The sequence below is a fragment of the Pipistrellus kuhlii genome, unplaced genomic scaffold (genome assembly GCF_014108245.1).
Source record: "Pipistrellus kuhlii isolate mPipKuh1 unplaced genomic scaffold, mPipKuh1.p scaffold_m20_p_17, whole genome shotgun sequence".
In the NCBI taxonomy this organism is placed as follows: domain Eukaryota; kingdom Metazoa; phylum Chordata; class Mammalia; order Chiroptera; family Vespertilionidae; genus Pipistrellus; species Pipistrellus kuhlii.
Genome location: NW_023425482.1, coordinates 5,869,334 through 5,895,502, shown reverse-complemented (window position 1 = coordinate 5,895,502; position 26,169 = coordinate 5,869,334). Strand labels below are relative to the sequence as shown.

General features: G+C 40.6%; 1 protein-coding gene and 1 pseudogene across 7 annotated transcripts in view; one reads left to right on the top strand and one right to left on the bottom strand.

Moving 5' to 3' along the window:
• ZCCHC14 (zinc finger CCHC-type containing 14) overlaps positions 1 to 26,169 on the bottom strand; it is a 77,866-nt gene that overhangs the window by 34,265 nt on the left and 17,432 nt on the right. For all 7 annotated transcript variants that reach the window (XR_006741838.1, XR_004988475.2, XM_036440673.2 and 4 more), the window contains exon 2: positions 8,037 to 8,160. Coding sequence is in view for 5 of the 7 variants with exons in the window: in XM_036440673.2 (XP_036296566.1) it covers positions 8,037 to 8,160 (124 nt within the window). In the remaining 2 variants the exon portion in view is untranslated. The remainder of the gene's footprint in view (positions 1 to 8,036; positions 8,161 to 26,169) is intronic.
• LOC118720843 lies at positions 9,494 to 10,362 on the top strand (annotated as a pseudogene).

Genomic DNA, 26,169 nt, shown 5'->3' with positions numbered 1-26,169 from the left:
ATTTGCACTCAAAACTACTCACTGTTCCTGTACAACTTCATCAGTCAGATAGTCAAATAAACAGCTTTTATGTTTTCAGAACCGCTATTTTAAAAAAACTTACCCACAATGACATCATTCTAATCCAGATCTTAACTTTTTTAAACAATAGGATAAATAAAATCAATGAATACAGAAAAATTTAGTCAGCATTTTCCTTGGCATCAGAACACCAATGTGTACCTAAGTGTCCCAGAACTGAATAATATTAGGATTTATGGAAAGAAGCAAAAAAAACAAAAACACAAAACTTCATCTGGTCTGAAAGCAGGAAGTGACTCATATCTGGACAGGAAAATGTGAAAAGCAGATGAACATTATTCAGCTGTTTTCAAATAAAAAAAGCATTTGAACTCCAGGACTGAAATGTTTGTGAAGACTCTTCATAATCAGACCGATGGACATGGTGCTTTGTTTCAGTTCTATAAGTCCGTGCCACCCACCCTACTTATAGGGAGGCTGCAGCAGCTTTTGCTACCAGGAAAGCTCTGGATCAAATAAATGGCTAAAAAGTTCTGCCACTTTACTCACAGTGAAATTCTCTCCATACTGCCCTTCAAGAAAACAACTCCTGCCTTCACAGAGGCTCTAAAAACGGGAGAAGGGGAGCCTGGTGAAATGGAGAGGCAGGAGGGCACCTGTGGGCTGACTTTCGGTAGCAGACATCACTGACAACGGTTAATGTGGAGGGCAGCGTTACGGGATGCCTAATTAGGATTCAAAGATGTTTAAGCACACTTTCAATTGTGGAGCTATATTAAAGACCATGATTACAAAAAAACCCCCACAAAACGCTTATAATACAACTAAAAATATAAATTATATGCAAAATGATTATAGTTGTTTATAAAAGTAAAACTGACTAAAAATAAATTATCAGAAGTAATAGCAATGATAACAAGAATAATTATAATTGGCGGTAAAATTATGAGTAGCCTTTCCTCAAAAGTTCTGTAATGTGGTTTCATAATTTTAAAGTTTATTTATATGCATACAAATATCTATTTACAATCCACTTAAAGTCTACTGGTAGATGAAGTGACCCCTCTTCCCCTTTCTCTCTCACCTTTCTAGTCAGTCCTGCAGACTGATCACTAACATTCACCGAAGTCCCACTACCTTCTGAAGAGTACAAGCAAACGTGTAAATTTTAGGGGCTAGATAGCAATCCATCATCTGAAGGGACAGACAGTGAAAGGTGACTTAAAGTGGCAGAACTTTAAAGCCATTTCTTTGATCCAGGGATTTGCATCAATTGGAAAGACCAGATGGGATTTACATCAACTGGAAAGACTCGAAGACATGAAGGGCACACTTCTATTTGGTCAGAGATGAGCCAGTCATGGCCAGGAACAGTGCTCTAAAAGGCAGACTACGAAGGATAGGAGCGTCCATCTGGGGAACACTTGGGAACAGGAGAAAAGGGGCTGGGATCCAGACTGTGTATAGTATATGTCTATGTAAGACAGATGGAAATGGGACAAAGGGATATGAGACTAGACCAGTGGTCGGCAAACTCATTAGTCAACAGAGCCAAATATCAACAGTACAATGATTGAAATTTCTTTGGAGAGCCACATTTTTTAAACTTAACCCTTTGCACTCCGAACCATTCTGGACATTGGCTACCAGCTACTCGACGCTACTTTGTGAAACATGCGTTGAGTTAACTCAATTCCCCGTAATCACTAATAAACTGCAATGTTCCCTGAGAGGGGACATCTGAGTGATATGCTAGAATTCCGATGTCCCCTGAGAGGGGACAGCGGGGTGCAAAGGGTTAAACTTCTTCAAAATAGACTCGCCCAGGGTATTTTGTAGAAGAGCTATACAAGGGGCCAAAGAGCTACATGTGGCTCTCGAGTCAGTTTGCTGAGCACAGGCTAGACCATGTTGAGATGAGACTGAAAAGAACAATGTGCTTTTTCCTTTTAAAATTTTATTTGCTCAAACGTTTCTTCTTTTATGCATTCAAGATGCACATTAGAAATTCTCAAAACTTACAAATTAGATCACATAACTACTAATAAAATGTATTAAGTAAAATGCATTAAACTACTTTTAGAATTGAATCAATACCTAATTTTAATTTCCTAAAATTTTTTTAAGTTGATTTGAGAGAGAGAGAGAGAGAGAGAGAGAGAGAGAGAGAGAGAGAGAAACACCCATTTGTTTTTCCACCTATTTGTGCATTCATTGGTTGTTTCTTCTATGTGCTCTGATGGAGGGCTGAACCCGAAACTTTCTCACATAGGGACAAAAACACTCTATCGAACAACTAAGCTACCTGGCCAGGGCTCAATACCTAATTTTAAAAATAAATACACTAGCCCTGGCCGGTGTGGCTCAGCTGGTTGAACACCGTCCTGAGCACTGGAAGGTCACTGGCTGGATTCCTGGTCGGGGCAGGTTTCAGATTTGGGTAGATAATGGGAGGCAACTGATTAATGTTTCTCTCTCCTTTCCTCCGTCTCTAAAATCAATTAAACCCAGCTGATGTGGCTCAGTGGTTGAGTGTCAACCTATGAACCAGTAGATCATAGTTCAATTCCGGGTCAGTGCACATGCTTGGGTTGTGGACATGATCCCCAGTGTGGGGCATCCCAGTGCAAGAGTCAGCCGATCAATGATTCCCTCTCATCACTGTTGTTTGTTTTTTTTCCCTCTCTCTCCGTCTCCCTTCCTCTCTGAAATCAATAAAAATATACTTAAAAAAAACAAAAAACAAAAAATAATACACTAATGTAACTGACACAAGAGGGAGGAGTTTTGTGTGGAAAATACAAATGTGTTGTAATAAAAGCCCAGGCAAGCAGCTGAAAGGCCTGAAGCAGAAGCACTCACTGAGGCTGGCAAAGAGTCACAGATGATTTAGGACAATGACTGATGGAAAGGCCACACAGCCAGCAAGTCCCAGCACCAGAAACACATTCTCTTCATTTCAGCCCAGGGAGCTCCTGGGTAAAACTGCCACAACCTAAGGACCACATTCGCTAATGATTTATAAGAGCCAACTGTTACATGAGTATTTATAAGACACCTATAAGTAAAACATCAATATGTCCCAAGAATAAGCCACTCTTTTGAAACATTTTCCTTTCTAAAATTTTCTGGAAAATTTTGGGTGGTTAGTAGTTTTCTTCCAAATATGTCTTTTATTTGATTTCAAGGTGTCTTTATTAGTTTAATTCTATATGCCCAGTAACAAGAAACCACTTCAAAAATTATAAAAAATACACTAAAATAAATCATAGTAAAAAGTATAATATTTATGCCTGAGAGAAAATATGAAAAGATAATAATTTTGTAGCACAAACAACTCCTCCTAAGATCTGTGTAAGCAAACTCAAGTCTTCATACTTGAAATAAAGACACTAAGTCAGAGTAACATTTAGGATGCTTCCTGCTTTAAAATTTTATTACTGAAATCTAGTTTTTATTTAAAAATTGAAAAACTGTATTCTTAAAGGTCCAGCTGAATAATGTTCCTAAAATATCAACTTGCTTTCTCACTTTCATTTACTTGCCTATGTTAATGGGAATACATTTTAAAAGCATTACTTCTTTCAGCTATTATTAAAATGTGAAATTCACTACTACACTGATTGAGCTGATTCCCCCCCCCCCCCCCCACATCCTTTTAGGACACATGTCATGCTATATTTAAGGACTCTATCACATATTTTTCTTTGATTGTTAGTTCTTCAGAAATTGGGATAGAAACAAAAGTAGCGCATAATTGAGAAAACACAAAGCTGATAAAAGATATTTCTAAAGTAGCAAAAACAGGAAATGAACACACATTTTCCATTTGAGTGGTTAGTGATAACAAACTTGCATTTTGGAGTCCAAGGAACTTCACTTATTTATGTTTCAGGGCAAACACTTTCTTTAGCATTACTATATATTCAGCACAGTACCAGCCACAGTGATGGAAAAATTACAGAGTTCAAAGTGGTAATACCTGGGCTAGACCTCAAAGGGAAGGGCCCATCTGGGCACTGCAACACGGTATGACAACGCACTGTGTTTTAGTAAGTTTAGTCACAGTGGGAGCCAGGACACAAAGAGAGGAATGACAGGAGACCAGAGCAGAGAGGGGAGGACAGTCACAAGGAGGCAAGGGCACAGACAGGGCCAGCCCACCAACCCTACAAGGGGCACATAAAGAAACTCACGCCTCTCTGCAGATTAAGGTAAACCCATGGGCTCTGCAGTGAGACAGGCGTAGTCTGAAATATGACACTTTCCAGCCCAGTGACTGTAGGCAGTTATTTAATCGTGAACAAAAGGAATAATGGTTTCCACTACAAGGGCCTGTGGTATTAAGTTGGTGAACACAAGCAAGGGGCAGGGTGGTTAGTGTTGGATGACATTGCTGCTGCCATCAGTGCTGCTGCCAGGCTTCCTAAGCAGGGGACCATGACCCAACATGCTGGACAGGTCCCTGCTCAGAAAACGGGCTAGAGAGATGAACCCACATGCAGCAGAGAAGACGGAGGCCTAAACCAGGATGGTAGCTTAGTGATGGGAAGAAGAAACCACAACAGGCTTTCAGGGATAGACATACCAGGACTGTGACGTGTAGACCCCTTAAGAGGGACAGAGAACTGTTATGGGCTTTTAGGTTTTGTCCCAAGTGCCTGAACATTGGTTATCAATCACGAATACTGGAAAACCATTTTAGGGAGTGGCAATGGGAGTCATGATTACATTCCAGGCATATTGACTGGTGAAAATAGTCAATGACCGGAGGGTTCACAGGGGCTTGGGGTCCAGGGGAATGGTCACAGCTGGACTCTCAGATCTGAAGTCATCAACAAATGGACAGTGGCTCAGAGAAGATTGCTCAGTGTTAAGTGGGGGACCAAGAAAGAGCCAGTAGAGCACTGATGTTTAAGGGGCAGAAGAAGAGAAGAAGGCATTGTAAAGCAAACAAGTGATTTACAAGTGAAAAACCAAGCCAGCGTGTTGTCTGGAGACCAGTGGAATGTTCACACCAAGGCTTGTGTATATCTAATGTTCCACAATTTAAAAAAATGAAAAGAAAATAAGGGAGGACAAAGTCTGGAGTGGGGTAATCACAAATTCCAGGTGAAATAGAAGCTGACTTATCACCCAAGGAGTCATTTGAGACTTCCAATGAGAGCAGCTTCAGAGAGAAAGATGCTCAAGCCAGAAAGCAGGCTCAGGAGTTATGGAGAATCAATCCACTGTACGTCCAGGAACTAAGCTGTGGGCTGTGAGTGTACAGCACACATGACCATACATAACAACTACGGCAGATCAGGAGAACCAACCCAATCATTACTTGGAAATGCATAAAAAAAAAAAAAAAAAAAAAAAGTAATGTTTTGCCCTGAATGGTTTGGCTCAGTGGATAAAGCGTCAGCCTGCGGACTGAAGGGTCCTGGGTTTGATTCCGGTCAGGGCATGTGCCTTGGTTTCGGGCACATCCCCAGTGAGGGGTGTGTAGGAGGCAGCTGATCCATGTTTCTCTCTCATCGATGTTTCTAACTCTCTATCCCTCTCCCTTCCTCTCTGTAAAAAATCAATAAAAACAGATTAAAAAAAAATGTAATATTTCGATGGATGGAGAGATGGGCAGATAAGGGACAGGGAAGTAAAGTAAAATGTTATAGAACTTCTTTCACTTACAATATTATTAAAAGTAATTTCTACCTCTCCTTGTACATTATAACTGTCTCCCTAAGTTTTAATAATAATAAATACAAGTGACTGGATTTGGGGAGACTTGCTTTCCCAGAGTGTATACAACAGTCCTGAACATTCCTGAGTAACTCAAGGCCCCAAAGGAATACACAGCTGATTACTTGTTGCTGAAGCCAGATGTGGGCAACCACTATACTGTTTTCTCTATGCCAGCACTTGAAAATATTCACATTATATAGTATAGAAGAAAGGTTAACATTCATTTTTTAATGTGTCCTTTTTAAGCATAGTCATCTTGATTTTCATTTTCTGTTTTCTTCAGTCTAACATTAATGGTAAGGGCATTATTAACTCTGGGTTGGAATTCCAGGGAATGTTACTTATCTGTGACTCAGTTCTCCCATTTGTAAAATGGGGCAATAATCTCTTCATGGGATTGATATTAGAATTAAATAGGTATAACTGAGCCCCCCAGAGTTCTTCAGAAAATTACGTGGGTTAGTCTATGTAATAAGCTTGGGACACAACCTGACCAGAGCAGTCAGGGTTTCAGGCAGTCCTTGTTGCCATTCCCTGACTCTTATACAACAGACATGGAAAAGTCTGAATTCTTTATTTTATAAGTAAAATTGTATCAGGACAAACTTCCAGATAAGCAGAGAAAAACCGAAACACATGTGGGTTACAGAAAAGACAATGAGAAAAGTTTATTATAATAATACTTAAGAGTGACTTTAGACTTCCAAAAGAGGAATAACCTAGGCTAAACAGAGTATTACAAAAAGTGTGACGAAAAACCAGGTTAGCTTGCTTAACAATTTTGGACGGAAGAAACTATTACGAACCATGACCACTGAATGGAGCATACTGTAGATAACTGATGTCTGACACAAGTGATGCTAAAGCTGGCTCTCTGGGCACCAGCAACACAGACAAAGGGGTGACAGAGATAACAGCCACATATTCTGAATTATATTTTTTAAAAGGAGTGAGGGGGTTCTTGATAATTATGTCTTGAGGAAAAACCACGGTGGTGAGGAAAAGGCCAGCCCTTCAGATTAGGAGGGTGCAGGGCACAAGTTGTACTATGCTGAACTGTCCAGAGACAAAGGGAGCAACACCTCACCAGGCACTGCTCCCTGGATGACACTCAGAAGAAAAAGGATAGGAGCAGTTTTAGGGGAGAAGAAGTGCCTATGACTGAGTGACAGCATCCTTGCAGATGAGGCCCTGCTGTGTCCTGAGAATGATGGTCCCTGGAATGGAGTATATAAAACAAGCTGACTGGGCCCCCATGGCTGCTATAAGGATTAACTCTTTTAATACCATGTCATGGTCACATATAAACAAACATGAGTGCAGACAATAGAACACAGATATATCCAGCATATGACCCAAGTCACAGATGGGTGGCTTGCTATGATTTTATCAAAATGGAACTTTATTTAAAGTGCTTACTAAGCATCTATGAGGCACAAAGCTCTGTGCCTGAGACAGGAGGGAGAAAGAGAATGGAAAACACAAAACAAGCAGGGTATGGCTCTCACCTTAGTGCTGCTCCGTTCTGGAAGAGAAACAAACAAAAGGGGGAAGGAACAAAGGCCAGCTCAGTGAGGGAGCAAATGGCTTGGGGCCTCATGACGACCATCCAAGTCAGGGTCATCCTGGCCCATCTGACTATTCTGCAGACTTGGAGTTCACTGTAGAGCCATCTAGTCCTCCACATCACCTTCACACTCCTGGAGTCCTCCACACCTCCACAAAACTTACCAACTATACAGCAACTGACTCTGTCAAAGCTGGCTGCAAAAGTCAGGCACACCAGAACCAAGGAACTCACAGCTTCGTCTAAAATGTGCCCTCCATCCAGTCCAGAGCTGCACTGCTCAATATGGTAGCCATGGTTCACAATAAGCTACTGCAATTGCAATTGCAATGAAAAAATAAATGAAATTTCAGGTCCTTGTTGCATAAGTCACATTTCAAAAGTGCTCAAAAGGCACACGTGGCTGGTGGCAAACTAAATAGTGCAGATGCAGACCGTTCCATGACTGTAGAAAGTTCTTCAGGATACTGCTGCTCTAGAATTTACTTGTTTTGGTGGGAGGAGGATTAACAACTTGCACTTTTCCCTCCTTAATAAGTTTGAGGTTTTTACAGCCAAGATACATTCATGTATTATTTATAGAATATAGAAAAATAATACAATTTACTACAACTAGTGTATTCAAAAGATCTAAAAGCATTTATAAATATCAGTGCAAGATTCCCCTCCCACTCTAGTACAACTTCTTCCCTTCAGCCCTGCAGATGGACAGACTCACCTTTGGAGTGTTTTCCCACAGTCCTCTTGGGCAGCGACTCCTCAGTGGAATGTGCTGACGTACGTAGTGCATTCTCCAAACTATTACTGACACTGGTGACAGGGGTTTCGGTTCTTGGAGTGACCTAAAGGAACGAAAACATAATTATCTATTTTCTTCCATTTTTCATAGGAATGATTTTCATTGTTAGTTAAAAGTCATTTGTTTATTGTAGTTTCAAAATTTTCTATAAAACAGGTATTACAAGTGTTTGATATATTATAAGTGCTTCCTATGAAAGCCAAATATTTCAACCATCTACTACTCATCACTGAAATTTAAAAACAGCCCAGAGAACTTTAAGCAAACCTGGGAATTTGTGTCTTGTGTCCCTGGACTGAATAAAACTATGTCAGCCAATAAACATGGGTGACACGTCATTAATTACTAACGTATTTTCCGGCGTATAAGAAGACTCCCTAATTTTACAGTTAAAACATGGGTTTAGGCCTATATTCGCTGTATAAGACTACCTCCCACTTCCGAGGCAACACCAGTTCTTTTTTTAATAGACCATCTCTCTGACTCTGGCCAATCTGAGCAGGCTTTTTACTAGAACACAGTGTACAATGAAAAAGATGTGTGTGGGGGTAAGAGGAGAGGATACTTGTTGCAGCAGCATTTGTAATAGTGAAAAACTGAAAACATCTTAAATAGCTACCAAGAAACTTGACTAAATCAAGGACAGTGCATCTACAGATGAACTACCGTGTTTCCCTGAAAATAAGACCTAGCGCATGGAAAGATAAGACATCCCCTGAAAATAAGACCTAGCGCAACTTTGGGAGAAAAAATTAATATAAGACACTGTCTTATTTTCGGGGAAACGGTAGGTATAGTCATAAAACCACCATGAAAGCTTGTCAACAAACAGATTAAAAACAAGCCATAGAGTATCATTCCATACCCTCCTCCTTTTCTTTGGTTTAAAGGGAATGTGTTTGTATGTAAATGAATGGGAAGGGTCCTGGAAGGATATGGCAAACCCTTAACTGTAGAGACCTGAGGATAGGCAGGAGGGAGGAGGGAGAGGAGACTTTCTGGGGTGGGGTGGGGAGGAGGCAATAACTTTCATTCCCCTCCCCTTAGTAACAACTTTGTATTTGAAAATTTTATAGCCAAAATATATTTATGATGTGTAGGATTTAGAAGAAAATAATGACCAATGCTTTAACTTCTTCAGAGTCACAACTGAATGTATATCAAAATTTTAAACAATAGGTTGCACTTGGGGCCTTTGAGCGGAGATTTCCAGAGCCATCTCGTTGCTTCCAAACATCCTGCTCATAGTAGGTTCACCAGGGGTTGGAAAAACCACGCAAGGCAAAGAACTTGCACCAAGATCGGGACTGAAATATGTTAATGTGGGTGATTTGGCTTGAGAAGTCTGATCACCGAATATCATGGGGTCTGGCAAGATGGCTTCTCCCAAGAGCATGCCAAAAGATGCACAGATGATGGCACAAATCATAAAGGATATGGGGATTACAGAAAACGTGCCAAGAGTTATAAGTCAGATGTTGTAGTTTGCCTTCTGATATGTGACCACAATTCTAGATGATGCAAACATTTATTCAAGACATGCTAAGAAAGCTACTGTTGATGCAGATGATGTGCAATTGGCAATCCAGTGTTGTGCTGAGCAGTCTTTTACCTCTCCTTCCTCAGATTTTTTATTATATACTAGAGGCCAATACACACAATTGGTGTAAGGGCCTTGGCCCTTGCTGCCCTGGCTTTGCCCAGAAGGTCATCTGGCTGTCCAGTCTAATTAGCATATTATGCTTTTATTATTATAATATACATAATATAGATTGCAGAGCAAAGAAATAAAAGACCACTGCCATTAATCAAGCCATATTCAGGTCCTAGATTGCCACCTGGTAGATATTACATGACTGCTCCAAACTATAGACTTAAATCTTTACAAAAAAAGGCATCTACTTCTGCGGGAAGAGTAAGTTCCACGATTAAGTGTTGGTTCAGTTACTAGCAGACCAAGTACTCCCACACTTGGAACACCAACCACACAAACCAGTTTCAACTAAAGTCCCTCATAGGGCAAAGGTTTACAGTACAGATGCCCACTTCACAGTCCTCAGCTGTAAAAGCATCACTTCCTGTAACATCAGCAGTTCAGAATGTTCTGATTAATCCATCATTAATTGGGTCAAAAACATTCTTATTACCACTAACATGGTGTCATCACAAAATACTGCCAATGAATCAACAAATGTATTGGAAAAAAACACGTAAAGATGATGATGACGATGACTATAATTTGTAGTTAATTGCCTTAATGCATGTAACATGTATACTTGATCTTGATCCACTGCACTGAGATTAAACATGCCTGTCAGATATTTTCAAGTTGTGTTTTGGAAAACTTAGTATTTAACGAGTAAATATAGTTACCATGGTTCTTAATTGAGATGTATTTTCTTTAATAGAAATCATAATGGTTTTTCATTTAAAAAATGTGTCAAACTCTAGAGGAAAGTTAAGGTTTTAAAGTTTATCAAAAGAGGCATGACTTTTCTCACAGTAGTATAATTAGGACACACTATACTATTGGGTCGGCAAGTAAGTAATTGCGGATTTTAAAGAGAAAATCAAAGACAATTTTTTCATGGAACTAAATAACTTTATTCTGTAATGTATTGCCCATTTTGATCAATGACCTTTTGCCATCTTTCAGGCAGCATCATAATCCCACGTTCAAAAAACTTCTGGTTTTTATTAGCAAAAAACTGAATCAGGTACGATTTGACATCATCATCATTATTGAAATTTTTACCATTCAAGGAGTTTTGTAAAGATCGAAACAAAAAGTAATCAGATGGTGCAAGGTCAGGACTATATGGTGGATGTGGCAAAACATCCCAACCAAGCTCCATTAATTTTTGCCGAGTGACCAAAGATGTGTGTGGCCTTGCATTGTCATGATGGAATACAACACCTTTTCGATTTGTCAATTCGGGCCGCTTTTCTTCAACTGCATTGTTTAATTTCATTAGTTGTTCAATGTAGACATCAGAATTGATCGTTCGGTTGGGTGGTAAGAGTTCAAAGTAGACAATTCCTTTGTAATCCCACCAAACTGATAACAAAACCTTCTTTTGATGAATATCAGCTTTTGATGTTGTTTGAGTTGGTTCACCTGGCCTGCTCCACGATCTTTCCTGCTTGATATTGTTGTAAACAACCCATTTTTCATCGCCAGTTATCAGTCGTTTTAAAAATGGATCATTTCCAATACGTTTCTTTAGCAAATCGCAGCTGCTAATGCGTTGCGTTAACTGTGATTCTTTCAGTTCGTGAGGAACCCATGTATCGAGTTTTTGAACATAGCCAAGTTGTTTTAAGTGATTTTCAATGCATGTATGTGATACATGAAGCTTCTCTGCAATCTCACGTATTGTACTGTGACAGTCCGAATTGATTATTGCTTTGATTAGGGCGTCATCAACTTCAACTGGACAACCAGAGCGTTTTTCATCTTTGAGTGAAAAATCACCAGAACGAAATTTGGCAAACCAATTTTGACACTGCCGTTCTTTTAAGGCTTCGTCACCATAAACAGCACATAACTTTTTATGAGCTTGCGATGCGTTTTTCCCTTTGCGGAAATAAAAAATCAAAATATGACAAAAATGTTCCTTTTGATTTTCCATTTTTCAACGAACGCCAAACGAAAACTACAAAACAGATCAAAAAACTTTTTTTACTGATTAACAGCTGAATAGCCAACTATCAAAAAACAAAATGTGTTTTACATTTTTACTACGTCTGCAAACCTAAAAATTCAACTGAAGCCATATATGTGTGAAACCCGCAATTACTTACTTGCCGACCCAATACATACATAATAAAGGAAAAAGGAGCATAACTTTCGATCCTGCTTCTGCTACAGTTGGACATGAGACATGTACCCCTTATCACCCCATCCCTTGAGCTCCTGGCCTTGCTTCTCATTAATTTACTTAATTACTTAATAGGTGGGATCTGATCAAAAGCACTTGTAAGTGCATTGCAAACATAAACTTCATCACCTCAATAAAGCTCTGGTGGTGGGGGCACTGAGGCAGAGGCAGAGAGTTAGGAGGAGAGGACAGAGATGGCCACAACTCCTGCAGGGCTGAGCCAGCATTCACCACATGAAATACAGAGCAACAGCCAATCACTCATAGAACTGCAGTAAGACCATATGCCATATCCACAGCAAGCTCTCTCTATTCCCACCATTGTCAAAGCCACTGGAGCAGGAAGGTCTCCCTGCTTTGTGCAGACAAGTCTCACTGTGCACACACAGCACAGGATTAACAGGTCCTGGACCTGACAAGAGATATGACATCATAAGGAACTCATCATAAGTCTGGTAACCTGGAAATTAATATAATCCAAGGAAATGACACCACCACCAAAAGTCAATTTTTAAAATATATTACCATGATATTAGTAAAATGATATCAAGACAGTTAAAATTTTAAATCACTTAGATAATTTAACTACATTGAACTGTTTCCCTTAGGTTTGGAAAAGTTTCTTTTATCATCCAATGGTCAGAATACTCCAGAAATGAATTTCTTTCCTATTAATAGTACTATTAGGTACAAATAATTACTCAAAAAGTAAGATTTATAGTTCCAACAGTAAATATTACTATGAGACACAACTCAGGAGGCTGACATTCATATCTACTAGTCCTATCTAATAAAGAGGGAATATGCTAATTGAACCTCATGCCATCACAAAGATGGAGGCACCCACAGCCAATAAGGAGGAAGTATGCTAATTGACCTCCACGTCCTCAAAGATGGCAGCGCCCACAATCGCAAAATGGCGGCGCCCAGTCCCCTCAGCCCCACTGGGGCATCAGTTGCACTGCAAGGCCGCTCTGTGCCTGCCTCTGGGGTTCCCTTGGCCCCCCAGCCACGCAGGGTCAGACAGAGGCACAGAGAAGCCTTGGATGGCAGCTGCCCAGCCGCCCAGGGCCTCCTGAGGCTAAGGTAACCAGGGCTGGCCGAGGCTTGCACTGCTGGCAGTGGCAGCAGCAGAGGTGTGATAGGGCATCACCTTCCCGATTGCCGGGTCACCTCCCACCCCTTGAGGGCTCATGGGCTGTGAGGGGGGCAGGCCAGGCTAAGGGACCCCTCCCCCCCTGCTCCAGTGCATGAATTTTCATACACCAGGCCTCTAGTATAAAATAAACATAACCACAGCAGATTCCTTCCTATTTGGGCTGACTCATATGAACTCCATTGTTCTCTTAGCTAACCTGGTAAGTAATTCTAACTCCTGGCCCTAAGAAGAGGCTGAATTGTCTGGATTAGTGACAAACCTCTCCTGCCTTGAGCTCACACACCACATTAAAAAACATACCCCTTGCCTAACCTGAAACATCCCCAACAGTCACAAAGAGAAAACCAGCCTCCCAACTCTCAGCCTGCAGGGAGGAGGGATGAGGGAAGCAATGGTGAGTGCGGGAGATGCTCTGCATTCAATGTTATGGCCAGAACACAGCTGTGAAATAAGGAGAGCTGGACTGAAAGGATGGTTTTCAACTTTGGCTGCCTGAGGCATTAGAAAAAAACACCAACATCAAGTCCCATACACCCCAATCAAATCAGAATTTCTGAAGTGGGGCCGAGACACTGGTTTTCTTTTTTTTAATGCATTCAACTCCCCATGTGATTCTAATTGCAGCCAAGGTGTGAATCACTGATAGCCCCATGTCCAAGTTTTTACTGTACCCATCATCTGGACAACTCTCAGCACCAGCAAGGGGAAACCCAGAGAAAATAGGAAACTACTTCTGTGGATTAATAGGAAAAGCTAAAAGGTATAGGTCCAACTGCCATGTTACAAAGAGAAAGGGAAAGTTAAGAATTTAAAATGTATTGCATACTGACATAAATACATGAAAGAAAACTTTAAAAAAAATATTTTATTGATTTTTTTACAGAGAGAAAGGGAGAGCTAGAGAGCTAGAAACGTCGATGAGAGAGAAACATGGATCAGCTGCCTCTTGCTCACCCCCTACTGGGGATGTGCCCGCAACAAATGTACATGCCCTTGACTGGAATCGAACCTGGGACCTTTCAGTCCGCAGATCGACGCTCTATCCACTGAGCCAAACCGGTTTCGACAAGAAAACTCTTTAAAATTATAACTACTGGAAAGGGAAATTTGTTTTCCTTGGTATTCCCTGCGCCGCCCCCCACCCCCCCCCCAAGCATTTCTACTTAGTTTTCCAAATGTTCACTTTTTCACACAGCCTTTATCTTTACTTTGCTCCTTTGTTTACATTGAAAGCTGTCTTCCCTTGCATTTCCCAGAAACGCTGTTTTAGGGTTTATTTTTGGTTAAGTTAATTTGCCCATGTGACCTACGCTCAACTCAGATGCTCTCTGACTCACCCTCACAGCAGAGCTCCAGTCATCAGCTTGATGTGCATAAGAATGAAGATCAGTTCCAAATGTTGCTTTCTGCTACTGCAAGGAAGGTAATGCGAAAATGCTCTCCAAAGACAAAGCCCCAACTCAACCTTGATGAATGTTTTCCAGTAAGTTCAAAGTCCTCTTTTATGTAAGCCCCTTGCTTTATATCTAAATGAACACTCAGTATGCATGCCTGCACTAGCTAATCATTCTTTGCATCTTTACAGCCAGCCTCTCCACTGAGCTGAGGGCTCCTGTGGTCTCTCTGACATCTCCTGCTTCTCTCCTCCGCTCAATCCACTGTAGCCACCAAGGGGAAACTCAGCAGCCAGGTTCTGCCTAGAGGCCTTCGCCCTGGCTGTGCCCTCCGCCTGAAATGGCTCCTCGTTGCCATCACATCTACATTTGAATGTCACCTTAGGGAGGACTTTTTGAAGCTCAGTAAGGCAGACCCTTTTTGTCTTGTTTTGTTCACTGCTGCATCCTCTGTATTTCAAACAGTCCTTGGCACAAAATAGGCACTTAATACACACCTGCGAAATATATGACTGTATCTACTAAATTTTAATGAAATTCAGGGTTAATTTAATAAAAAAAAATACACCTCTATTTTAAAGTAACACACTATCATCAGAATATCTCATCAGGTTTAATAATAGGCTGGTAGTTGCCAACCGGTGGTCCAAAAGGTAGGCGGCCGCTGTAATAAAGGTCTGACAAAGCTTAGGCCATGAATGAAGTCTGACGCTGAAGTGTGCTAGTAGTCACGAGTACACACTCTATTCTGTGGTTCTGCCAGGGAGTGATTTTCCCCATAGACCTAGGTAGACAGTAATGAGTTATATAGTCCCTCCACCTGGGCTTACAGCTCACACCCGGTTCTGAGACAGCTAACCCTCTAATTCAGTGGTTCTCAAATTTCTGAGAACTGTATTAATGCCGCGACCCTTTAATACAGTTCCTCATGTTGTGGTGATCCCCAACCATAAAATATTTTCATTGCTACTTCATATCTGTAATTTTGCTACTGCTATGAATCGTAATGTAAATATCTGTGTTTTCCAATGGTCTTAGGCGATCCTGCTGGTGGTTCTCAACCTGCTGGAAAACACAAATATTTACATTACGATTCATAGCAGTAGCAAAATTACAGATATGAAGTAGCAAATGAAAATAATTTTATGGTTGGGGATCACCACAACATGAGGAACTGTATTAAAGGGTCGTGGCATTAGAAAGGTTGAGAACCACTGCTCTAATTGTTATAACTCCTTAAATGGAGACTAGGCCTCTGGTTCCAAACTTTAATGTGCAAAATGCTTCCAGATCTTATTAAAATGCAGGTTCTGATTCAGAAGGTCTGGGGCATGAGATTCTGTATTTCTAACCAGCTCTCAAGGGGTGTCAGTATTGCAAGAGTATTTCAAGATAAAGGAGCTTGCCATAATCAGAAGATGCGGTTTTCTTTTAATTGACTTGAGAGGGAGGCAGACAGATGCATACATACACACATGCAGACACTGATTTGTTGTTCTACTTACATATGCATTCATTGGTTGATTCTTATATGTACCCTGATCACAGACTGAACCAGAAACCTTGGCATATTGGGACAATGCTCTAACCAACCAACTGGGCTATCTGGCCAGGGCTTCACAACCTCTTTTTAGTCAGAATGTAATACAATGATGTATAGAGAATTAGACCAGAGGAACTCAAAGACTCCTTTCAAGGGTAAGCTACAAAGATGACAAACTGTATAAACCATTAGCCTAGAGAAGGGACACATGTTGAACAGCGTGACTCTTGCTACTTCTCCCCCTCAGATATTTATACTTTTCTTTAAAAGGTTTTCCTCAGTCCATGAATCTGATGAAAGACCTAACACTACACCACTAATTTAAAGCTTTGTGTTTAAAACTCACTTTAATATTCATGGACCAGCTGGGGCTCAGTGGTTGGGCATCGAACAACTAAGAGGTCATGGCTCAATTCCCGGTCAGGACACATGCCCAAGTTGCAGGCTTGCTCCAGTGGGGGGCGTGCAGGAGGCAGCTGATCAATGATTCTCGCTCATCGTTGATGTTTCTCTCTCTCCTTCACCCTTCCTGAAATCAATAAAAATATTAAAAAATATATTTATGGAACAGGACTACAATTTTTAGAAGAGAGTTTTAATTATTAAAAATCTATTTTATTAACCATCATTCAAAGTCATCCAAATGGGACATGCTAACATGTAGTAGAACTGAAGTACCTCAAAATACAGATAAGCTGATTGGAACCACGGGTCTCCAAAAGTCTTACTTCACACTACTAACAGGCATTTGAAATGGCTCTGAAAATGGCAGTAAGCACCAGAACAAGAGTTTTTAACTTTCCTTGTGAAAAATAAAAAACCTGTTTTGTTGACAGTCTACTAAACCTTCCCAGAAATATGAAGAGCATAAAATACACAGGATTGCAAATAAAGCCAATTACACTAAAAACAGTTAAGATCTTAAAAGACAATTAAATTTATTTTATTTTATTTTATTTCAGAGAGGAAGGGAGAGGGAGAGATAGAAACATCAATGAGAGAGAATCATTGATCATCTACCTCGTGCACGCCCCTATTGGAGATCAAGCCTGCAACTGGGCCTGTGCCCCGACTTCCTGATTTCCTAGGTTGATACTCAACCAATGAGCCACACTGGCAGGGCAAAAAGTCAAACTTCTTTAACACACTTAGCAAACAGATGCCATGTAATCTGAAGTATGATGAGCATAGAGGATATCTTAAGATGCCTCATCCACTGCAATATGGAAATACCTGCTTTCTCTTGGTAGAAAGTCACAAGCATTGTTACCACCACTGTGGGTTTCTTCCCGTTTTCATAATGGCAGCATATGCTACATTTACAGTTAAGAGTCTAGTGGAAGTAAAGCTGAGATCTTCCCCATGGCCTCCGAGCAAGCGAGGACAATGGCAAAGTTGGCCAGGAAGCTGTCCATAAGGTTGGGCACTGTGCAAGCAGACAAGCTAATCTACCAGGGCACTGATGGATGATAGGTGTTCCCTTCTGGACCAAAGTGCCAAAATACCACCATATTAAAAAGCAATCCAACCATCAGTGCTCTCTCCTCACATTTTTTTTTTAACCTGAATAGTATTAATATAAGCACTGTCTTATAAATACAAGCCCTGGCCCTGAGTAGTATGGCTCAGTGGACAGAGTGTCAGCCTGCGTACCAAAGGGTCTTGGGTTTGATTCCCAGTCAAGGGCACATACCTGGGTTGCAGGATATCCTTGGATGAGGATTTAAAAAAAAAAAAAAAAAAGAGCTGAAACCGGTTTGGCTCAGTGGACAGAGAGTCAGCCTGCAGACTGAAAGGTCCCAGGTTCGATTCCAGTCAAGGGTATCTACCGTAGTTGCGGGTACATCCCCAGTGGGAGTTGTGCAGGAGACAGCTAATCGATGTTTCTAGCTCTATATCTCTCTCCCTTCCTCTCTGTAAAAAATCAATAAAATATATTTTAAAAATTAAATTAAATTAAAAAAATAATAAAAAAAAATCCTCACAGTCACTTTCGAGTTCAGGGGCAGGGAGGGAGGGAGGGAAAGGGGGAGAAATGGTGTCTTTTTTATGCCTAAAAGTAGTTTTCTACCATTTACTGCAAGTTTGAACCACTTTATCTAATTTTTAGAACTCTTCTATATTCCTATTCGTATTTTACTTATAGTCTTGTTTTCCACTAATCCTAATACTCCTAGAGGCCACAGTAAAGATCACAGTTGTAATTCTGCTAGCTTCTAACTGGAATGCATCATTTGTTGCCGTTATGAAATAGGCAGAAATTAACAGTGCTTGTGATTTCAGTCTTTTTTATTTTTATAATATATTTTATTGATTTTTTTTTTTTTTTTTTTTTTTATAGAGGAAGGGAGAGAGATAGAGTGATACATCGATCAGCTGCCTCCTGCACACCCCTCACTGGGGATGTGCCCACAACCAAGGTACATGCCCTTGACCAGAATCTAACCAGGGACCCTTCAGTCAAAAGGCTGACGCTCTATCCACTGAGCCAAACCGGCTAGGGCTGATTTCAGTGGTGGATATGGCCATGTCTGGAGACATTTTTGGTGGTTGTAACTAGGGCAGGACTCTACTGGCATCTAGTGGGTGGAGGTCATGGATGCTGCTAAACATCCTACAGTACACTGGGCGGGCCCCAAAGAATTACTTGACCAAAACCTCGACAGTGCTGAAGTTGAAAAACTCTACCCTCACCCAATTCCTTTTCTCTATCATAAACCTTAAGATTTTTAAGGCAAAAGCAGCCTCTTAAACTAGAACTACCTTAAAGCCAGCCCAAATTGGAGGTCTAAAGGAGGCCGCCTTCTCATCCCCCAATACAATCCCTCTAAAACAAATGCAATGTGTAACTCTAAATAGAAGTATAATATATGCAGATTTGTTTTCCTTACCCATTAGGTTCTTGAAAATGGACTGCAAAATTTACCCTTTACATATGTGCTCTCACAATGCCCGGCAGAGGGCAAGGCATGCAGCGTGTACTCAAATGTTTAACATATAAATGATGTAGAAGAGGTTTTAAGGAAAACCTGGTAAAGCAATGCTTAATCACTTGAGAACCCAAAGTTTCAATGTCTCAGCTGCACTGAAATTAAATGAGTGATCAGTAATAATAAAAGAAACTGAAGGGGATGCAACAGGCAGGCAGCAGGACAGCTCATCTGTTGACAAGGTTATGGTTCTTGGGAATGCCTACAAAAAAGGCAATGGTGTGCCTTCCCCTCACACATGAAGTTAAAAGTTCCAAAATTTACCTTCAGGTACACCCATACATAATCAAAAGACATCTATACAAGGTCTCCACTATAGAATGTATGTACTAGCAAAATACTGGAAACAATTAGTGCCATTAATATGGGACTGGTTAAAGAAAATTACACATCTCAACTTGAAATGCTAGGCAGCTGTACACAAAAGGGACAGTGACATGAAAAGACTAAGATATGAGTTAAATTTACAATATATATTTTATTGATTTTACACAGAGAGGAATTGAGAGGGATAGTTAGAAACATCGATGAGAGAGAAACATCAACCAGCTGCCTCCTGTACACCCCCTAATGGGGATGTGCCCGCAACCAAGGTACGTGCCCTTGACCGGAATCGAACCTGGGACCTTTCAGTCCGCAGGCTGACGCTCTATCCACTGAGCCAAACCGGTTTCGGCGATATGAGTTAAATTTAAAAAGCAGGTACACACTGAATGCCTAAGACGTGAACACTTTACTTTATAAGAGGCCATGGAGAATAAAATAATGACAGACACTAAGATTATAACCACACTTGTATCATTCTTATACCATTTACCCAATATGCTTATACATACATGCATATATGTGATGGTTACAGTAATCATTACCTCCACTTTAGCAATAAGGACTGATGCTCATCCAGCATTTTATCCCAGGTTATCTGGTCAGTAAGGAGCAGCCATATAGCTACAGACATTTATGAGTTGGTGCAGATTCAATCCAAGGAGAGCTACAAACATCCGTTTGGATGTCCCCTTCCCTGTAATCTGGGTTGGAGGAGGAGGGTATCTTTTCTATAGACACTCCACTTAAAAATGGACTCTATCATGCCTTGCCTGATGTGGCTCAGTTGGTTAGGTATTGTCTTGTGCATGGAAAGGTTGCCAGTTTAATTTCCATTCAGGGCACATGCCTGAGTTGTGAGCTCCCATCACTGGTATGGGATGTGCAGGAGGCAACAGATGGATGTTTTGCTCCCATCTCCATATTTCTCTCTCTCCTCCCCTCTCCCTTCTGCTCTAATAAAAAAACATACACCTAAAACCAAAACAAAACAAAACACTACCATGACAAGTAATCACCTATTCTAAAACTAGCATGCAATAGCTTAAAGATTTGATTATTTGAACTACAGCTAGACAAAATGTCTTAAAAGTCAGTGCTCATAAAATGTTAAGAGGGGAGCAATGTCATTCTCAACTAGCAAGTGCAACTGTCTTGACAGCAATTAGGCACATGTAACAAACTTTCATTACATCTGTACCATTGGATCCACTAATTCTGCTGGGAGGCAATTATGCTAAGAATATAATCAGTGATACAAAGGTTTGTGTGCAAGGAGAAACTTCTTAGCTTTAGAAGAGCAAAAATAAATATGAACAGCAAGATTAATACTTAAATAAATTTACATCCACGTGAATAAATATTATGCAGCCTTTTAAAAATAATTTCAGAAAATGTAAGATATGGGGAATGCTCACACTTAGATAAGTGAAGCAAGGTGGAATTTTTTTCTGGATCATTTATTTTTATTTACCTAAAAAATTAAGCAGCTGGGACCAGTTTGGTACGCCGGGGCCGGTTTGGCATGCCGGGACCATTTTGGCTCAGTGGATAGAGCATCGGCCTGCAGACTGAAAAGTCCCCGGTTAGATTCCAGTCAGGGGCATGTACCTTGGTTGCATGCACATCCCCAGTGGGGGGTGTGCAAGAGGCAGCTGGTCGATGTTTCTCTCTCACCAATGTTTCTAACTCTCTGTCCCTCTCAATTCCTCTCTGTGTAAAATCAATAAAATATATTTTTAAAAAAATTAAGCAAGGTTGGTTACAATATTATACTAATTTCAGGTGTACAATATTGTGGTTTGACATTTTTATACTTTACAATATGTCCACTTTACTAATTCTAGTAATCATCTGTCAAAGATGCAAATCATATCACTTACACAATATTATTGACTATATTCCCTTTCACTTTTTTCACCCATCTGCCCACCATGTTCCTTCTGGTAATCATCCCTTTGGTCTCTGTTTCTATGAGTCTGTTTAGAAACAAGGTAGAATTTATAATATGTCAATTGTATATATACACAAACAGGCACTGGGAGAGGGCGGGGGAAGGAAATGAACCATAATATTAATAGTATTTATTAATACTATTAATTTATTAAAAATATTATTAATACTATACTAATTTATTAAAAATTGGAAAACAACGATTTTTAAATCCCCAGCCATAGTATTTATTATGGCTGGGGATTTAAAAATCATTGTTTTCCAATTTTTCTGTAGGAACATCACTATTAGAATTTAGAAAAACTGCTCACCATGTCAACAATTGTCCACCATCTTCCCACCAAGCTGGGTGCTATTAAGAAGCTGTTGGGAGGTGCTGAGCAGCATTCACAAAACGTGAAAGATGCTGGCCTCATGGGAGAAAAAATAATTTCAAAGAAAATAAGGGGTGGCAGAAAAATGATTTCTGGTGATCCAGAAACAATAATAGAGTTGAAGTCTAACTGCCAAGTAACCTTCAGGAAAGGCCTTTCAGGCACAGGAACAGAAAGGATAAGAAGAGCTGAGCAGAAAGACCTTCCTGACTAACGCTTATGAGTACAAGGGGGCAACAGGGCCTTATGTAAGAATATGAACTCCGAAGTGTCTACAGACAGTCATTTATTTTCAATTCGTTTTCCAAGTAACCCGTCTCTACACAAGAAAGAATAACATCTGTTAAATACTTTTAACTCAGTGGGGAAAAAATACATAAAATGAAAAAGAATAGTGATTTGTAAGCATTTTATTAAAATAGTAATTATGTGTCTCTCAAAACCAGAACAAGAAAATAGATAGTTTAATAGTGAAAGCTATTTGCTGACTTAGGCCAAGTGAAAGCCAATGCTAACCAAAATCCGTTTTCCATGTGAAAACATTCCTTTTAAAATTTCTTACCCTAGAACTCTAACATCAAAAAAAGAAAATAGAAAAAAGATTACTGCTCAGAAATCTCAGCAAAAGGTAAGAAATACTTAATTATCTGAGCTCCAGCAATGTGACTATAAAGAAAAGGTCTTCCACAAGCAGCCTGCAGAGTAGCATAACTTCTACCAGAAATTCCCAACCCTAATTATGCACATCTAAGAAGCTTTTAGAAATTCATATTTCAGGGCAACCCAAAGCAGGCCAATTAAACTAAAACCTGGGGAAGGGCATTGTGTCCTAGTACAAACAGCTTTGGAAGGGTCCAGAATTACTGCTTAGGAAACTGCAGTACAGAATAACATAGATTTGGGGCAAAAGCTCTGGGCTGACTAAAGACAATTTTTCCTAAGCTATGCAAACCTATAAAATGGGAGTTAAAACAGACTAACTTCCTACATTTGTTGCAGGATTAAAGTGTCTAGTCCCTGAAAAGTTTACAGAGCCTGTTACATAGCAGGTGCTCAATAAACAGTCACAGTTATCTGGGATGATGATACAACTGAGGAACAGGATATCGCAAAAAAAGGCTTTTGTCTGAACAGCCACACTACCCAGCTCTCATTCAGAGCTTTATTTAAATAATTCCAGTAGGCTTAGGTGTAGTCTTCTTGAGCAGAGCAAATAGGCAGTAAATTTAAGGTGTGGGGAGAGGGACCTAAATAAATTAAAGGGAGAAACCAAGATGGTGGCATAGGTAAACACCTAAACTGATGCCTCGCACAACAATTTCAAAACTACAACTAAAAGACAAAACAAACATCATCCAGAACCACAAGAAGGGTGGCTGAGTGGAAATTCTACAACTAGAAGGAAAGAGAGAAGCACACTGAGACTCAGAGGAGGTGTAGGAGGCAGAGGTACTGAGATGTGTGTGCGGAGAGGACTGACAACTGAGTGCACGCTGGCTTTCTCAAGCGGGAGGGAAGCAAAAGCTCCCAACTGCACAAAACTCCAGTTCTGAGAAAGACCCTGGGGACCCAGACTCATCTGGGGAGAAACTGGACTGTCTGGCAGTGGGCGGAACTTGAGGGCAGCTTTCTCTCAGAGGTGCTTGCAGCAATTATCTCAGGACATTGAGACCCAGGGGCCTCTTAGGGCAGGGCTGCAGGGCTGATGGGAAACCAATGCTGTCTGCTCTGCCCTGAGACTCCCCCCATCCAAACTGAGCACAGAGGCTTTTGCAATTTTGCAAGTCTTGTCTTATAAGGGTGTCTCCAGCACAGAAGTTCTCCCAGGATAGACACAGCTGATCCTCACAACCAACTGGCCTGGAGGTCAATTCCTCCCAGTGATACCAACAACAATCAAGGCTTAACTACAACAAGACTGTGCACACAGCCCACAAAGGGGTGCACCAAGAGTGTCTACCACAGGTAACTGGGGAGGCTGAGCCACTGGGCCCTTTAGACACCTAGCACACAAAGCCACTTTATCAACCCAGGGAAGCAGCCAAAATGCAGAGACAAAGAAACAGGTCACAAAAAGAAATGAGGAAAGCAAATGACTGGATATATAGTTCAAAACCACAGTTATAAGGTTTTTCAAGAATTTTCTAGAAAAGGCCAATAAATTTAGTGAGACCCTCGAGGATATGAAACAGGACCAACTAGAAAATTAAGCATACACTGACTGAAATAAAAAATATTATACAGAGATCTAACAGCAGACTAGAGGATTGCGAGAATCAAGTCAAAGATTTGAAATGCAAAGAAGCAAAAAACACTGAACCAGAAAAGAAAAAAGAATCCAAAAATATAAAGATAGTGTAAGAAGCCTCTGGGACAACTTTAAGCACACCAATATCAGAATTATGGGGGTACCAGAAGAGAGAGAGCAAGATACTGAAAACATATTTGAAGAAATAATAACAGAAAACTTCCCCCACCGGTTAAAGAAATAGAGTTACAAGTCCGGGAAGCGCACAGAACCCCAAACAAAAGGAATCCAAAGAGGACCACACCAAGACACATCATAATTAAAATGCCAAGGGCAAAAGACAAAGAGAGAATATTAAAAGTAGCAAGAGAAAAACAGTTACCTACAAGGGAGCACCCATACGACTGTCAGCTGATTTCTCAACAGAAACTATGCAGGCCAGACGGGAGTGGCAAGAAATATTCAAAGTGATGAATAGCAAGAATCTACAACCAAGATTACTCTACCCAGCAAAGCTATAATTCAGAATTGAAGGTCAGATAAAGAGCATCACAGATAAGAAAAGCTAAAGGAGTTCATTACAACCAAACCAGTATTATATGAAATGCTGAAAGGTATTCTTTAAGAAGAGGAAGAAGAAGAAAAAGGTAAAGATAAATATTATGAATAACAAATACATATTTATCAACAAGTGAACCTAAAAATCAAGTGAATAAAAAAATCTGCTGAATAGAATAAACTGGTGAATATAATAGAATCAGGGGCATAGAAAGGGAGTGGACTGACAATTCTTGGGGGAAGGGATGTGGGGAGTGCGGGAAGAAATTGGACAAAAATCATACACCTATGGATGAGGACAGTGGGGGGGAGGGTGAAGGCAGAGGGTGGGGTGGGAATCAGGTGGAGGGGAACTATGGGGAAAATAGAGGAACAACTGTAATAATCTAAACAATAAAGGTTTATTAAATTTAAAAAAAAGAAATTAATGGTTGCTGGGAAAAGGTACAATCCTATATAATAAAAAACATGTAAATTGACCATATCTCTACCACACTCACCAGCCAATCAGGAGTGAGTATGCAAATTAACCCAACAAAGAAGGCAGGTTAATTTGCATGCACAGGCTGCAGGCAAAGAGCAGAGCGAAAGAGCTGCTGGAGAGTGGAGCATCTTGGGGACTTGGCTCCGCAAGCTGCCAGATGGAGAGCAGAGAGGGAGAGCTGGTCGCTTGGAGGATTTGGCAGAGCGTGAGGCCATGGGACAGAGACAGAGCAGGAAGTTTTGGAAAACCAGCAGCGCAGGGAGCACCAGGAATGCTGGGAATCACAGTTCTGGTAGCAGATGTATCTCCTAGACACCTCAGCAAAGTGATCCTAGAGCAAGTTACTGTTGCGGTGGGGGATGGAGGAGAAGCAAAGGTGAGAGACATAAGCAAAATCAGAGTGTCTAGGAAAAATTAAAGGGAAGATATCCTAAAACTTCCAGGAAATCTCCACCAATGAAGCAAAGAAAAAAAAAAGCTTCTATTATTCTGTGAGTAACAAATCAAGCTGGGTTGGGGTCTCAGACAATTTGCATATATGATTGCAAAGACCTGTAAACTCCTGGATTGTAGAGGGCTCCAATGAGGGCTCCCAGATTGGAGAGGGTGCAGGTCAGGCTGAGGGACCCACCCCCTGTGCACAAATCTTCGTGCACCAGGCCCCTAGTAATCTTTAATAATGAAAGTATAATATGCTAATTAGACTGATGTCCTCTGGATGACCTTCTGGACAAAGTCAGGAGTGCGAGGGAAGCCCAGGTCCCAGGTACCAGAGGGAAGCCACTACCAGCAGTCTGGGGAAGGCCTACCCTTGCATGAATTTTGTGGCATCGGGCCTCTAGTGTTAGCAGTAAGAAGCCACAAATGACAGCAAATGAACATATAAAGGGTTTTTAAAAGAAGTTTAAAAGGCACAGCCATGTGGGAACCAACAGCCCAACCTAAATAAACTCTGAAGGCAACACTGTGTTTGAATATAAAACACATTCAGGAAGATAATCATTCACCATTCAAGAAAACTTTAAATTATGTGACCATATAATATAAAAATTGATTTTACAGTGCCTGGTCATGTGCTCACTGGTTGAATATCAATCTATTAACCAGGCAGTCATGGTTCAATTCCTGGTCAGGGCACATGCCC